The sequence below is a fragment of the Haliotis rubra genome, unplaced genomic scaffold (assembly GCF_003918875.1).
Source record: "Haliotis rubra isolate DU_JTF1 unplaced genomic scaffold, ASM391887v1 Scf139, whole genome shotgun sequence".
NCBI lineage: Eukaryota > Metazoa > Mollusca > Gastropoda > Lepetellida > Haliotidae > Haliotis > Haliotis rubra.
In genome coordinates, this window is record NW_025765325.1 from 420,798 (window position 1) to 437,656 (window position 16,859).

Sequence of the window (16,859 nt, forward strand, 5' to 3'; positions counted from 1 at the left end):
TCATCTCAACATTCTGAATGAGCTTGTTAAATATAGGAGTTTTGTAGAACGCTGTCTTGTTGAGAATCGTTTCTGTGTACTAGCGGCCACTGCGTATTATGGCGAGAATCGTTTCTGTGTATCAGCGACAAGTGCGTATTATGGCGAGAATCGTCTCAGTGTATCAGCGACAAGTGCGTATTATGGCGAGATTCGTTTCTGTGTATCAGCGACAAGTGCGTATTATGGCGAGAATCGTCTCAGTGTATCAGCGACAAGTGCGTATTATGGCGAGAATCGTTTCTGTGTATCAGCGACAAGTGCGTATTATGGCGAGAATCGTCTCAGTGTATTAACGACCAGTGCATGTGAAGGCGTCCACCATCATAGCTGTTTGTAAATGACTTGTGCGAATGATGAGTGAATCGTAGCTGCGTAATAGCGAACAGTGCGTATGAAGACATGAATTGTAGCTCTCTATCAGTGAATAGTGCCTAAGAAGAATAGCAAATGCGTATAAGCAAACAGGGCGTATGAGAACGCAAATTGTAGCTTTATAAGCGACTGCTGCGTTGGAAGGTTAGAGATATTAGCTTGAAGTGACTAAGAAGGCACTAGCGATAAATGGGTATCTTCACAGCAGTGTGCAAAATAGCCACTGGCCCACAAGCCTGTGGCTAGTAAAAATCCACTCGGGCCAGTAAATCTCCACAGTCACTGGTAAGACTGGCTAGTGAATTTTCACGAGATCATTTGTTTTAATCGTATTTTACCTTTTTGTAACCTTTTGCTTAGTTTCACCATTCAAATTTCGGGCTAGTAAATTATTTTGTGGGCTAGTAACTTTCAGGCATAGCTAGCACACAGAAAGCATTAGCGATTTCGTCGCCGTGTATATATTGTTTCCATCAAGGGATAAACGATAATGTCTGAACGATCTGTAATGGTGCAGCATACCTGATTGGGGTTGGTGATCTGACCTGAGAGCAGAGGGTCACATTTCACACTGTTGTAGTAGGCGTACGCAACGACGCCCTCCACGATAGCCAGCGTGATCGTCAACCAGAAGCCCGGAGCCATCACAAACACGACTCTGAAGCAGGGGACATCGCGATTTAATTTTCAGATCGAAAAAAAAACCGCTTGAATGTGAGCACTGACAAGCGGACACTTGAACTACTCGACTACGTCGTACTAGGAAACGGGAATTACTGTGTGAGTGAGTATGGTTTTACGCCGCTTTTAGAAACATTCCAGCAATATCACAGCGGGGGACACCGGATATGGGTTTTACACATTGTACCCATGTGGGGAATCGAACCTGGGGCTATGGCGTGACGAGCGAACGCTTTAACCACTGGGCTACCACATCGCCCCGGGAATTACTCCCAACGTCCCTACGCTGACATTTAGTTCAAGAAATAATGTTATCTTATTTAAAAATACAACCGCCTCCGTGGAGTAGTGGTTAGAGTGTCCGCCTGGAGAGCGCAAGGTCGCGGATTCGATCCCCGGCCCGTCATACCGAAAGACGTTAAAATATGGTACTTGTTGGTGCCTACCTGGCGCTCGGCATTAATGGGTACAACAAGGACTGGTCAGCTTGGAGTCAGTATAATGTGTCTGAGTGGGGTATTCATGCTTCACTGCGGCATGGTACCTCATTGAGCTAGCACTATAAAACCAGCTTAAGTCTGGGCTAGTACAAGCAGCCATACATTCACACGCATGAGCGAAATATTCGTAAGTGCGACGTTAAACCCCATTTCACCTCACCTCATCTTATTTAAAAATACACATCTAAAAACATGAATGTACAGTCCAAATGAAGATTATAACAATTTAAAAGTGCCACACGTGATTCAGCATTAGCTGTCCAATTCATTTTAACCTTGAGTACTCTTAAGCTTCGCTATGTATTCTAGGGTCAGTCAACGTTTGAAAACACATTGCTGATGAAATAAAGCGATATATGTTCCGTCAGTTACATCTTCCTTAGGTCATAACTGTAGCTTTTCATCTGTTACACGACCAAGGATATATACTCATGGAAACGAATAAAGGAACACAAAGTACAAGTGTTCCTTTATTCTTTTCCAGAATTTCACCCACAGTGCAATACAAAGCTTGGGAAGAAACCTGGAAAGAATAAAGGAACACTTGTACTTTCAGATGTTCCTTTATTCGTTTCCATGAGTATATATTTTATGCACTGTGCCAGAGGCTTGTCACATTGTCCCGTTTTCCCGTGGCTTCCATTTTAAGAAGGTGGCAAGCGTTAATAGTCATACAGGGTAATATATATGGTTGTATACCGGTCTAGATTTGATGTAACTGATGATACAGATGTACAATCATGTAACCCGGGGTAACCAGACCATACGTGGTTGACATGCAGCTGACAGAGACCTATCGGATGCGTACTGAGTTAAAGTGAGTGAGTTATTATTTAACGTCACATCGGCAATATTTCAACCATATCGTGACGAACTGAGTTAAAAAGTAACCAGACCATAATTGGTTGTTTGTTGGTTGTTTTTGTTTAACGCATAACTCAGCAATATTCCAGCTATATGGCGGCCGTCTGTAAATAATCGAGCCTGGTCCAGACAATCCAGTGATCAACATCATGAGCATCGATCTACGCAGGTGGGATACGATGACATGTGTCAACCAAGTCAGCCAGTCTGCCCACCCGACCATTAATCGCCTCTTACGACAAGCATGTGCTACTTTAGACCAATTAACCTGGATTTTCACTTTGAGGACTAAATGAAAATGGTTACTTCTTAGCTTCTTTCATCGTAGGCGTTGCACACACTCGCTGTATCGTCGACTGGTTAAACGCAATCCCCGCTGCCTTCATAATAGTACCAATGTACAGTCCCCAGAATGTGTGGCGGACGGTAGGGTTCGGGTCAAAGCTATACGAAAACATATTCCAGAATGAGATGCTGATGAAAATGTACTGTACATTTATTCAGACCTTTATTTCCATTACTGTGAGGCCACGGGTCTATGAATACAAAAACACCTCATCGGTGCAGACATCAAACATAATGATAACAATTAAAGCGTGTGCAGCATAAACAATCTTAATATCGCAAAATTGATTTCCTATTTTTAAATGCATAAAACAAATATTTAGTAGTTTGGGAAAAACATAGAATTGCAACATTGTACATTTAGGAGATAAACATACTGTGTTGGAAAATCAGAGGTATATAACGAAATTATAATAGCTCTAAATTTGATTTAATACCGAACGCGTAGCATGAGGTTTTAAATAAACGAAATTATACTAGAGCTATTTTTAAATAATTTTTTAGAGCTATTATAATTTCGTTATATACCTCTGATTTTCCAACACAGTACGTTTATCTCCTAATTGTACTTTTACTATATATATGAAGAGAAGCTGGAAATGATGTCCTTTTAATATATTTCGTAAAGATTTATTATCAGGTTGTTTGGTTGTTGTTTTACGCCGCACTCGGCGTTGTTCCATCTATATGGCTGCGGTTATAACCAGCCTGCTTATTACTGAATTACTAATTATCAAGTCAACTATAGCGTCCAAACACAAAACTGTTCTTGATTTCAATTAACAAAATGTTCTTATTTTGTTTACTGTTATAATTAAAACAGTATCCCCGTACACTCCGGATCCTGTCGTCGTGGTATTGTACAGAACTGTACGTGTGATAACGTACAAAAGTAAATCTTTAAAATATATCACATTTTTAAAAAATGTTACCAAAGCTGAAGAAAATTCTAAGCTCAATTACTTTTTAGTTTCAGTCCGAAACGACATTGATATCTCTACCACGAAACCGACTTGTATGTATTGAATACTATGGGAATCTGAATCTCTCACTGCCTTTTCGGCGAGTTAATTTTATCGATGCTTTGATCAAAGCAACACAGGAAATCAGAAAAATTCCCCCAATTTACAATAAAGAAATTGTTGTGAAAATGTTATAACTAATGACATTAACTTTTTGAATGTTTTTTCCATATGTCAGTGTGGTCTGACAGGATCCGCGCATTTCGAGTTCGAATCCGATGTTTTCCCGGCTTATGATTGCTGGTTTGTTATTACCAAACTCGTTCAAGTCGTTACGTTCGAGTGTCCCTCCCAAATAAAATGACATTAATTTTCCTACACTAAAAGCTCATTCACACGTATGCATGATAACAACTGAACTAAGTCGTTTTAGGTAGATACCTCCATTAAAGGGAGTCATGTGGATGAAAATCCAATTTGTTTGTTGTTTAACGCCACACTAAGCAATATTCCCGTTATATGGCTGTAAATAATCGAGTCTGGACCAGACAATCCAGTGATCAACATCATGAGCATCGATCCACGCAATTGGGATACGGTGACATGTGACAACCAGGTCAAAGAGCCTGACCACCCGATCCTGTTAGTTGCCTCTTACGACAAGCATGGGTTACTGAAGACCAATTCTAACCCGGATCTTCACGGGTAGCTAATCCCTATGCATCATCATCATCATCATCATCATCATCATCATCATCATCATCATCATATGTAATTGATACTAAAACACAAATACAAAAATGTTACTTGAGTATGTTGAGCCTCCCTCCCTCGTAGGCCGTGGTCCACACTTTCCTCACTCCTCCAACATCGATAGTTCCCTGTTGACGACGTCGTACATGATATATACTATATGGTTTCACCCCAGTCCCACCATCTCAATTAAATCGATTAAACACAACCATTATTGGATGAGTATATTTTCCTCAGTCAAATACAAGAACAACACAGGAAGCTGACAAATATTGACATTACTTTTGTTTTAATATTATTGCCTACGTTCATTAATATTATTGAAAAACTCCAAGTTATAAACGCGTAAAAGAATTGTATTGATGCGAATACATCGCTTAAGTGAGTTAGTATGGTTTTTCGCCGATTTTAGCAATATTATAATTATAACAGTTATAACGGGTGAATGGTACAAGCGCGTTTGCGTTTTAACAGTGCATGGTATCTGAACATGGCAATATTCTGAAGTAGCTGTACATTTTCTGTTGACATTAGTATACAGAATTTGTAAATTGTGGGACAGGACGTATACTTAAATGGTATATAATACTTTCTTAGGTCTTCATACTGTGGACAGATGAGAAGGACATGGTATTCATCTTCAGTAATATCCCTGTCACACATTTAGCAGGATTGGTGCTCAGTAGCATGACATATTCCTCTAAAATACATTAAATCATAATAACCACATCGAAACTGCGATAACGATACTCTTAATTTCCTTATATTTACAACTGTTAAATACTTTTCACACATAAAATGTTGTTTAAACAAAGAATACGAATATGAACATTTTCCAGTTTGAATATTTCTGGTCCACTCTTGCAGAAAGCAATCCTTACATCGTTGTTGGACAATGGATAAAAAAGCTGTAGCATCCCCAACTCCCTGTCCAACTCGGGCATATCCAAGACCAAGTTGGAACAATGTATTTTTAATTAACATAGCCCAGTTATGTTTATTTCTAGCCTCACTTGCATTTTCAACCAAATACAGTAACATCTTATAGGCTTTTAAGGGATAGCGGTGAGGACGCATTGAGATGACTTTCACACATTCAACGTTCAACATTGTCTCTATAACAGTCTGACCTCGATCTCAAAATGAACTTAACCTACAAAGGTATATCATGTCTGGATATAAGTATATCTACCTATATAATACCAGTTTGTAATGTCACAGTACATCGTTGTTAAAGGCACAATGTCGCACCACACTTCTCTAAAAATACATAAAGGATTTCTCTCAATGATACTATCAGCCCTCAGTGAAGCTACCTTATAATATATTTTAAAAAAATACGTATTTAGATTACAATATTAAGTTAAAACGTTCGAATGAGTTAATGCAACGTTGCATTAAATCGACTCTCGCGCCCTCTACATTATTACAAGCGAACCCCATAGAATAACGTCCCTTCGAGCGCTCTTTACGAATATCCTACGCACAACCAGTTGGGCAAACACCGAGAACACCGCGTGCGACAGTTTTCTATGTACGGAGAAATTATTTACATTCGATATTTGGCAAATGTTCTTTGTATGGAAGCTGTTCTCTGCCTCGAAGTTTCAATAATCGATTTCAGGCAAGTCGTAAGGAATAATAAGTCTTTTGTTACGTCAATAATAAGCTAACGTGAGTGCATATTTCCCAATATAAAATATTAAAATATTGTCGCGAATTTGTGACATTGTGCCTTTAAAGTAAACTGGTAAACTGAGCCCTGTTTCGCAACAGAAGCGATGGTCTGTATCCGGCCCGACTTTGCCTCGGCGGTTAAAAGCAACTAATATTTCCCAGTGGTGTCATCGAACGGGTTTGGGTATATAGATTGTCATTATGTTAGTAAATTCTAATTCCCAAAACGATCACAGGAATTATAATTGAGATGATGTTCAGGACCATTCACGTAAAATGAGAAAATAATGAGAGGTTTAATTTCTTTTTGACAAGCATAGCCAGAAACCAGATAACATCGTATTTATCACGACACACAATTCAATTTAATTATATAATTTTGAATACCTTTGAATATTTTATATACAGATGGAAAAAAATATCGCAACACCCAGTTGTTTTATGACAGGACCTATATTTAATCACAGTTTATATCTCATGTGCGTCTTCACAGGAAATTATTTTGTAGCCAAAGTGCTGAAAAGACATTAACACAAAAGCCAACGATAAATAATCTGAATGGTATAATTTGTCCGGTAATAAAACTGAAATTAAGATAACATAATGTGTCAATAAAAGTATGGTCATCCCAAACGTGTCACACGATGCATAGTCCTTACGCCCCAGAATGTCCTCAACCATTCTCTTCCCACAGAGGTTACTCCTGTCATATCTTCCTACGTAAGAAGATATGACAGGAGTAACCTCTGTGGGAAGAGAATGGTCCTCAACGTGCTCGATAGAGTTCACATTATGGCTTTTGGTTGTCCATGGAAGGGTTTAATGGCTTCCTGCTGTCATCCATAAAGATTGGCCTTGTTAATAGGGGATGATTATCTAACTTAGGCACTACACGCCTCCTCAAGATTTCCTTTTGGTATCTTTGTCCATTCAGATTTAAGTTTGCAGTCATACGACACACAGACCCATACTATCGAGGAACCTTCACCGAATGGAACTTTTTCCAGGATGTTCCATTGAGCATATGCCATGTTCCTCCGTCGCCATACAGGCGTCCTCCCGTCAGAAACTAACAACAGACACCGGCTCTCGTCTGCAAAAATGGATCTACCTCCAAGAAGCCAGGTTTCACCGTGGGCACGTGTTAAGAAAGGTCGTCGGACAGGTCTCCTGGTCTTATACCCGGCGTTTTTTTTTTTATAACAGTTTTGCCGTTTTAACATTGGACTTGGTGCAAAGGGAAATCGCCGAACAAGTCTAAGTAGGTCTGCGTCTTGTCTAACTGATGTCTTGCGTGGTCTGCCTCAACGATGCAGATCCTATAAATCGTTTGTTGGTGATATTTCGTCACTAATCGACTGACTGTTGAGGGGTGGTGACCTAATTGCCTGGCAATTTGTTTCATGGACAACCCGGCATTAACCATACCATAACTTGCCATCTATGGCTGACGTTAGTTGAGGGGGTTCCATAGAGTGGGTTAAGACAACAAGTATGCGTTTTAGTTCAGTTTCGTAACAAGAGTGAATGGTAACTGAAACTCTATTTTCATGACACGAGGGCTGCAAGTGTTTCATATGCTCCACACGTGTTACCAGCAGCACGTGCATCATGACTTGTTGCGTTTGAGACACGTACTAGGCTATTGTTTTCATTTATTTTCCTAACGTTGTTATGTGGCAATTCTTAAGATATTGAGAGAAAAATGTTTAAGGTGTTGCGATACTTTTTCCCACGTGTATATTTAACCACAAGATACTTTTATCCAATGACCAGGCCACCAGATCGTGTTGAAGCTTTCAGAGAATTCCGTTGGTCTAAAGCAGGTGTTTAAACAAACAATACTTCTCTGTTTTTTGTTTTGTGTGATTTTGTTAAACAGGTTATTCAGCAATATCCAAGCTATAGGACGACGGCCTATACATAATCGAGCATGGGCCAGACAATCCAGTGATCGACTGGGACATGATGATATGCATCAACCAAGTCCGACACCCTGACATCATGATCCCGTTAGTCGCTTCCTAAGACAACAAAATGGGATGCTGAAGACCAATTCGAACCCGGAGCTTCACGGACAATTGTATAACATTATATATTATATGGGTATTTATATAGCGCTATAGTCCATCCCATGTACACGCATGCTCTGTTTTCCCTTCGATCATTGGATGTCAATCTCAACGGCACATCGTATGTTTCAATCTCAACTCCCTGGGGATCATACAACTCGTGCAGCCACAAGTTCATGTGGCTTTCCCATCCCTTCGAGGTACCCATTCACATCTGGGTGAACCGGGACACATAGTCACAGTACTTTGTACAAGCGTTACTGCACGTTGCTGTCCCCGCAACTCATGTGGCCACCATCTGGGTTCTTTTAAGTGCACAGGGTTGTGTACTGTACACTAGGGGTTGTGACAACACTGAAAGAGTCTGCACACAGAGTCGACTCCAAGGTTTTGACACCCCGTCACAAGTGGACTCGATCGCGGCACCTTAAACTCGCTGGATCACTAGTCTGGCGCTTTAGACAGCTCGCCAACCACGCCCCAATAAGTACTGATCTGTTTGTATGGCTATCAGTTAGTACTGTAAAACCTCCATGATTACTAATTAGTACCGTTTTACCTGTTTGATTACCAGTTAGTACTGTTTTATCTGCAAATGACTAATTACTACTGTTCTACCTGTACGATTACTAATAAATGCTGTTTTACCTGTACGATTACCAGTCAGTACTGTTTTATCTGCAAATTACCAACTACTACTGTTTTACCTGTACGATTACTAATTACTACTGTTTTACCTATACGATTACTAATTACTACTGTTTTACCTGTACGATTACTAATTACTACTGTTTTACCTATACGACTACTAATTACAACTGTTTTACCTGTACGATTACTAATTACTACTGTTCTACCTGTATGATTACTAATTACTACTGTTTTACCTATACGACTTACTAATTACTACTGTTCTACCTGTACGATTACTAATAAATACTGTTTTACCTATACGACATTACTAATTACTACTGTTTTACCTGTACGATTACTAATTACTACTGTTTTACCTATACGATTACTAATTACTACTGTTTTACCTATACGATTACTTACTTACTACTGTTCTACCTGTACGATTACTAATAAATACTGTTTTACTTAGTACTGTTTTTACCAGTTAGTACTGTTTTATCTGCAAATTACTAATTACTACTGTTTTACCTATACGATTACTAATTACTACTGTTCTACCTGTACGATTACTAATACATACTGTTTTACCTATACGATTACTAATTACTACTGTTTTACCTATACGATTACTAATTACTACTGTTCTACCTGTACGATTACTAATACATACTGTTTTACCTATATGATTACTAATTACTACTGTTCTACCTGTACGATTACTAATAAATACTGTTTTACCTGTATGATTACCAGTTAGTACTGTTTTATCTACAAATTACTAATTACTACTGTTTTACCTGTACGATTACTAATAAATACTGTTTTACCTGTACGATTACCAGTCAGTAGTTTTATCTGCAAATTACCAACTACTACTGTTTTACCTGTACGATTACTAATTACTACTGTTTTACCTATACGATTACTAATTACTACTGTTTTACCTGTACGATTACTAATTACTACTGTTTTACCTATACGATTACTAATTACAACTGTTTTACCTATACGATTACTAATTACTACTGTTCTACCTGTACGATTACTAATAACTACTGTTTTACCTATACGGTTACTAATTACTACTGTTCTACCTGTACGATTACTAATAAATACTGTTTTACCTATACGATTACTAATTACTACTGTTTTACCTATACGATTACTAATTACTACTGTTTTACCTATACGATTACTAATTACTACTGTTCTACCTGTACGATTACTAATAAATACTGTTTTACTTGTACGATTACCAGTTAGTACTGTTTTATCTGCAAATTACTAATTACTACTGTTTTACCTGTACGATTACTAATTACTACTGTTTTACCTATACGATTACTTATTACTACTGTTCTACCTGTACGATTACTAATACATACTGTTTTACCTATACGATTACTAATTACTACTGTTTTACCTATACGATTACTAATTACTACTGTTCTACCTGTACGATTACTAATACATACTGTTTTACCTATACGATTACTAATTACTACTGTTCTACCTGTACGATTACTAATAAATACTGTTTTACCTGTATGATTACCAGTTAGTACCGTTTTACCTGTACGATTACTAATAAATACTGTCCCTGCATGGCTACGTATACGTACTGTTTACCTGCATGGTACTAATGACTTAACTGAAAGATATTTTCTATTGTCCTACCTTGATGAGAACGGCAAACATCCCAGAGAACATGATGATACATTGGAATACGTCAGTCCAAATAACAGCCTTAAGTCCACCCTGAAGGAAACACAAGTCAATACGTAAAAGTCCTTCAAAAATAGATATTGTTTTCAGGTCTACGCGATCTGTTATGTATGTTACCATGCAATATCACAGCTGGGGACACCAGAAATGGGCTCCACAATGACTTCTTGTTTTGCTTTTCTGATGATCCAGGTATATGTCTCTTAATAATCGAGCCTGGATCAAACAATCCGATGATGGACATCCCACCAGTCAGTAAGCACAGGATCACACTCAGCTACCCCAAGTCACCGAGCCTATTGGGGTTTTGGGGAGGGGAGATATATTCTAAGCGGAAGTTCCATGGGCTGGGAGTGACCCAGAAGGATACAACAATTTCATGAGTGGAAGAGTGAGTGAGTGAGTTTTGTTTTACGCCGCTTTTAGCAATATTCCAGCAATATCGCGGCGGGGGACACCAGAAATGGGCTTCACACATTGTACCCATGTGGGGAATCGAACCCTGGTCTTCAGCGTGACGAGCGACCACTGGTCTACCCCACCGCTCCCAGTATGTAACAACCACTGGTGTATATTATTATATTTATTATTTATCCATCAGTATATGAAATCCAGTTATGCACGCATATAACGACAACGCTTATAATGAACTTGTCACTTGCCGTATATCGAAATGTGTATAAGGAACTACTGTTATATCAACTTCTGGTGGCATTGTTATAGCTAAACTCTTCGGAAAAATCGTCTCTGGTCAAAGCGTAACATCATATTACATATAGTACATACATACAAACAATTATAGAACCGGAAGTGACGTGTTGGAACAAAAAGGTTGAAATTGGGATTTGAAGGAGTGAGTGAGTTTGTACGCCTTACTCAGCAATATTCCAGCTATATGGCGGCGATCTGTAAATAATCGAGTCTGGACCAGACGATCCAGTGATCAACAGCATGAGCATCGATCTACGCATTTGAGATACGATGACATGTGCCAACCAAGTCAGCGAGCCTGACCACCCGATCCCGTTAGTCGCCTGTTATGACAAACATGGGTGACTGAAGATCAATTCTAACCCGGATCTTTGAAGGATGCTAGTGACGGTGTCAACATGCGATAGGCTCAATACTGTACCATAGACGTATACATTATTGCGGCTGATGCAACCAGTATTATGGACCAAATCAGAGGGAATCCAGTCACTGAAATCAGAATGTGGCACATAATTGTTTGAACATTTTTACTGGGTGATATTCAATTACAATTGTACAGTCTTCTGATCTTAATCCGTTTCCGCGTCACGTTTCATACGCAACCCTACATAACATGTCTCAAATAGTTACTTTAATTTGTAATTGCCTGGGTTTATGTTTACAGTGCTTAAACTGCAAATCACATTAAAATCCGATCTTTAACTTCAATAACACACACCCGTAGGAGGTTGTGTTGTGAGCCACATCTCAATATTCGATCCGTAGGCTCTTGAGCCAATCAGGTGTCAGCTATCTAAAACGATTAAGCTTCGTTTCTTTTCTCTTTTATTCGGACATTTGACCATAACATGAGAAAACCTTTGAGGGCACTAATATCAATTTGATAGAGCTACCTTTTTGTACAATAATACCTTGATGTTCTGAACCAGCTGGATCAATACTCAAAGAGCATGAACAATATTAACGCGACCTATATGTACATTCTCAACTGCCCATTTGTGTCTATTTTCGAGAAATAGATATCAGATAGTAATCCTTTAGAGAATTTAGAAGCTTCAGTGCTTTATTCACCTAGTGCGAAATTGTTTGGGGGAATCTCTCGTATCATGATTTTGATGATATTGCTTAAACAATTGTTTTAAATAGCTCAACCTTTACGCGTGGAATTAACGCCGCAGTGACAACGGGTTAGAGTGAGTGAGTTTAGTTTTACGTCGCTTTTAGCAACATTCCAGCAATATCACGGCAGGGGACACCAGAAATTCGCTTCACACATTGTACACACGTAGGGAATCGAACGAGCGAACGCCTTAACCACAAGGCTACCCCACCGCCCGGTGACGGGTTAGAACGCCAACGGCACAGACGGAGGGGACGTCAGGCGTTGTGTCTTGGCTGATGGCGGTCTTTCAATATTCCAGAGAAAACAAGAAATTGGCTTCACACTGCGCCACGTTAACCACTAGCCTGTCTCGACGCGAATATCACCAGGCAACGTTATATAGCTGGTATATGAGTGTGGCGTTGAACAACAACAAAACAACCACTCGTCTCTAACAACATATATATTATTACTTTTCTGGTGTCCCCTGCCGTGATATTGCTGGAATATTGCTAAACCCCAACTAACTAACTCACTCACTCACTCACTATTACTACAACTGTCTGCAATGACCAAGGCGCAAAATTCGGAATGCGATATCAAAACTCGAACGTTTATAAAACTGAACCTTGTACACGACCGATATGACTAAACGACCCCGACCCTTCCTTCAGGCTCTGTAACAATGATTTATCGCATGCTAAAACTACACTACAGGACAACGCTGATTACTGTTCAATAAAGAAACAGCTCGAAACAATAGTCTTTTATTCATTTGATACGATTATCACAGTTGTGTGTGATACTCATAGTTTGTAATGTTTTGGCGACTGTTTTCAACCCAGTAACGTTTTAACGGTGTTTGTAAGTTTTTGATCAAATCCATTCTTCAAATGTAAACTTTCTTTTCCCCCGTAGTTCGTTATGCTGCTGAGATCTAAAATTGGTATTTCTTATTTTATAAGTGCAAGAAGAAAGGACCCCGAACTGAATATTATGATGTACATAGATATATTTACTAGGGCTGCGCAATATAACCGGTTTACCGGTATTTACCTATTCAGACACGAAAACGATACGTATTGCGATACACTGATCGAAAACCGGTATTTTGACATGCATTCGGAACACTCGGAAATCTTCGGATATTTCCGTTTTTTTAATTGTTCTTTTCCCTGTTTCATTAGTGCCAAATGTTAATTACATTTTTATTTTGTCATGATTAAAAGTTTTTATAAACTGTTAATCAATCATAGTGATTTTGTTGTGTTTTGACTTATAATCAAGCATTAACTCGATTATAAGTAGTTTTTGTTAAAAAAATAATCCTTGCAATATATTGCAATACATATCGCAATATATGCTTCCGCATCGCAATATATCGCAATATGAAAATTCTCTGCAATACCCACCCCTAATGTTTACCATATCATAATAAAGAAAAACACCCAACAACTTGCCGCAACAGGTGCGCTCCCTTAACATACTCACCCGCTTCGATTGCAATAGCTGGCCCAAATAACACGACACCCATGTAGAATATCTTAAACAAAGAACACACCATCGTCAATTATTCACAGACTTTAGGTTCATTATGAACATATTGGGTAAGCTTTTGCTCCAAGGCTGTACTGCTTACTAAGCCCATGGATGTATAGTTGTTCTACTCTTTAACACGTTGACTGCCTATCACGGGTATAATCGTAGTATCAATTCTGGCCGAATTTGCCACTTCAAGTTATCTCGTAGCTACATCAGTGGTATTTAAATAGGCACAAAAAACAAACGTCTCCTGGCGTTCTTTGTTACCGCCAGGAGACGATTGCTTCTTGTGCCCCTTTTGCCAACATGTGAAACTTGTTTAACATACCACTGATAAAGCTACGAGACAACTCGTAGTGGCAAATTCGGCTAGAATTGATACTATGAGTATACTCGTGGTGGCAGTCAACGTGTTAAAGTGAGTGAGTTAATATTTAAAGTCACATCGGCAGTATTTCAGCAATATGGTGACTATCTTCCCTTTAAAGAGGCAAGTCTAGATAATCGGACAATACAATCTAAGGACGCTAGTCTGTTAGAGGACTATGTGTTCTTTTTCTTTATATTTTTTAGAAATTATCATTTAAACTATTTAATTATTTCGTTTGAGATTTGTGCAAGACTAACACTGCGTGTGCGTTTCCGTGTACGTGTGTGTGTGTTTGTCAATTTTTAGTCAGTTCTGAAAAATGAGTCCTACTCATATCGAGTCTTACTGCTTTGGCCACTAATATACTCACCGTCCCATTACTGATGCCATCGCACTGATCGATGTGCATTTGCTAACAGGGAATGTTTTCAATATTTTGTTTGGGTTATCTCCCTTTCACTAAACCGTTTTCAAAGAAAAATTCTGTCTTTTCTTAAAAGTTTTTGTCTTTGTTTTTGTCTCAATTCTATAGTAGAAAAGCCTGTCATGGCGCTGTAAAACTACCCGTGATGAGCAGGGAACTGAACACGGAACGTCTGTGTGGCAAGCGACCACACTGACAACTGGACTAACCGACAACTCCCTGAACGTACTGGTGGTTGTACACTATGACATTTAATTCTAATTAAATTATAATTTTAATTAAATTCTGAAGTACCTGTTTGAATGAAAAAGAATCCTTAACATGTGCATTGAGAAAGAAACTCGCTGAACGAATGATATAAACTTGACCAGTAACAGTGGCCGGAAAGTAACAGCGATCAATACCATCCTTGTCAGGTACACTTTGGGGCGGTGGGGTAGCCTAGTGGTTAATGCTGCGAAGACCCGGGTTCGTTTCCCTGCATGGGCACGATGCGTGAAGCACTTTTCTGTGTCCGCCGACGTGATAATACTGGAATATTATTAAAAGCGGCGTAAAACCATCCTCACTCACTCAGATACACTTCACATTCGGAGCCAGGCCCTGACAACAACTGGGTGCTGAAGACCAATTCTAACCCAGATCTTCACGGGTATAAAGATGGATAGTAATCACTTTTAACTGAAGAAAGTTACAAGTCCATGATAGGCCACCGACTGCTCTAATTAGTTAAAGTGTCACCTTGTTAGTAGAGTGTGCTCCACAGTGTCTTTGTGCAATTACATTTCTGTCAGTACGGGAAATACCGTAACTTAGGATAAGATAAGATAATGCTTTATTGCCCGAAAGGGAATTGTGTGTACATCAGAGTTCAGAACATAAGAACACAATATTTAAGACATGAGAAAACAACAATGACAATATATGCACATTTACAAAACCCCTCAAACCCCATTATTTATAAGCCAAACATCTAACACTAAATATACAAAGAGAGTAATGTTAAGATTTGTTTCACACTTACATAGTGTAATATTCCAAGGGTCGTCCCAATAAGTCGAATGGCGCGGGAGTTGAAACGGCCATCAAGGTACTGAAACAATGCAAGCAGTTGTGATTATTGGAAGATTATTGAAGGATTATTGGAGGATTTACCGACGTGACACAAGATATTATTGATTATCTGTCACCAGATAAGGAACAGTATTAATTACGAGCCTTTGGCGATGAACTTTCTAATTTTATATATGAGTATTGTTTGGCTTAATTAACAACTTCTATTCACGAGGGACAGATAATCCGTAACACTGAAATCCGAGTCGGTTACATATTACTCATTGACATTTCAAGCGAGAATACAAAGGATAATTATATGCAATGGCTATTCTACGGAGAAATTTCATTGAATGTGGGCCATTGGTCAGATGACGTCATGTAATTAGTTTGTGACGTAATCTATTTGTGACGCCATGTACAAGGAATCTCAATTTTGGCAAAATGCCCATGGGCTTCAAATGACCAATCAACATAGAGACTCGTTAAAATGTAAATCTGCAAATATCAGAGTCATTACACGCGCTCGCTGTATACAGTGTATATATTGTATTTTCAGTGTTAGTGTAGACATGTACATATTCTGCCCTTAAATCCGGTTCGAGTACCTTAAAGAGACTACTACATGTACACGAGTGTCTGTTAGATACCATTTGTCATACAATAAAATCCAGTGATCAACAGCATGAGCATGGTTTACACAATTGGGATACGATGACGTGTCAACCGAGCCAACGAGACTGACCACCCAATCCTGTTAGTCGCCTCTTACGACAATCATGATTTTCTGAAGATCTCCACGGGTCCTAATATCCTGAGAAATAGAAATAAAGGTACTTTTTGCCAAGCTGACAAAATAATTAAGTAAGGAACAATCGTTTCTTGTTTGCAACGAATTCTAAATGCTGTGCCCATTTCTTAAAGAACCACTAAACTTTGTTTTTTGTTACTCTTTTAACCATTACATATGAAAGATTTGTGGTTAGTCTTATGCGGAACACCAAATTTATTCTTTAAAAACTTGTGGT

General features: G+C 38.8%; 1 protein-coding gene across 1 annotated transcript in view; it reads right to left on the reverse strand.

Annotated features, from left to right (window-relative positions):
- The window catches only part of LOC124268556, a 58,169-nt gene that overhangs the window by 11,837 nt on the left and 29,473 nt on the right, over positions 1–16,859 (reverse strand). Inside the window, exons 18-24 of the mRNA XM_046703549.1 lie at positions 15,803–15,871; positions 13,934–13,985; positions 11,762–11,829; positions 10,582–10,662; positions 4,574–4,647; positions 2,766–2,903; positions 937–1,072 (exon numbers count right to left, since the gene is read on the reverse strand). Coding sequence (XP_046559505.1) covers positions 937–1,072; positions 2,766–2,903; positions 4,574–4,647; positions 10,582–10,662; positions 11,762–11,829; positions 13,934–13,985; positions 15,803–15,871 — 618 coding nt within the window. The remainder of the gene's footprint in view (positions 1–936; positions 1,073–2,765; positions 2,904–4,573; positions 4,648–10,581; positions 10,663–11,761; positions 11,830–13,933; positions 13,986–15,802; positions 15,872–16,859) is intronic.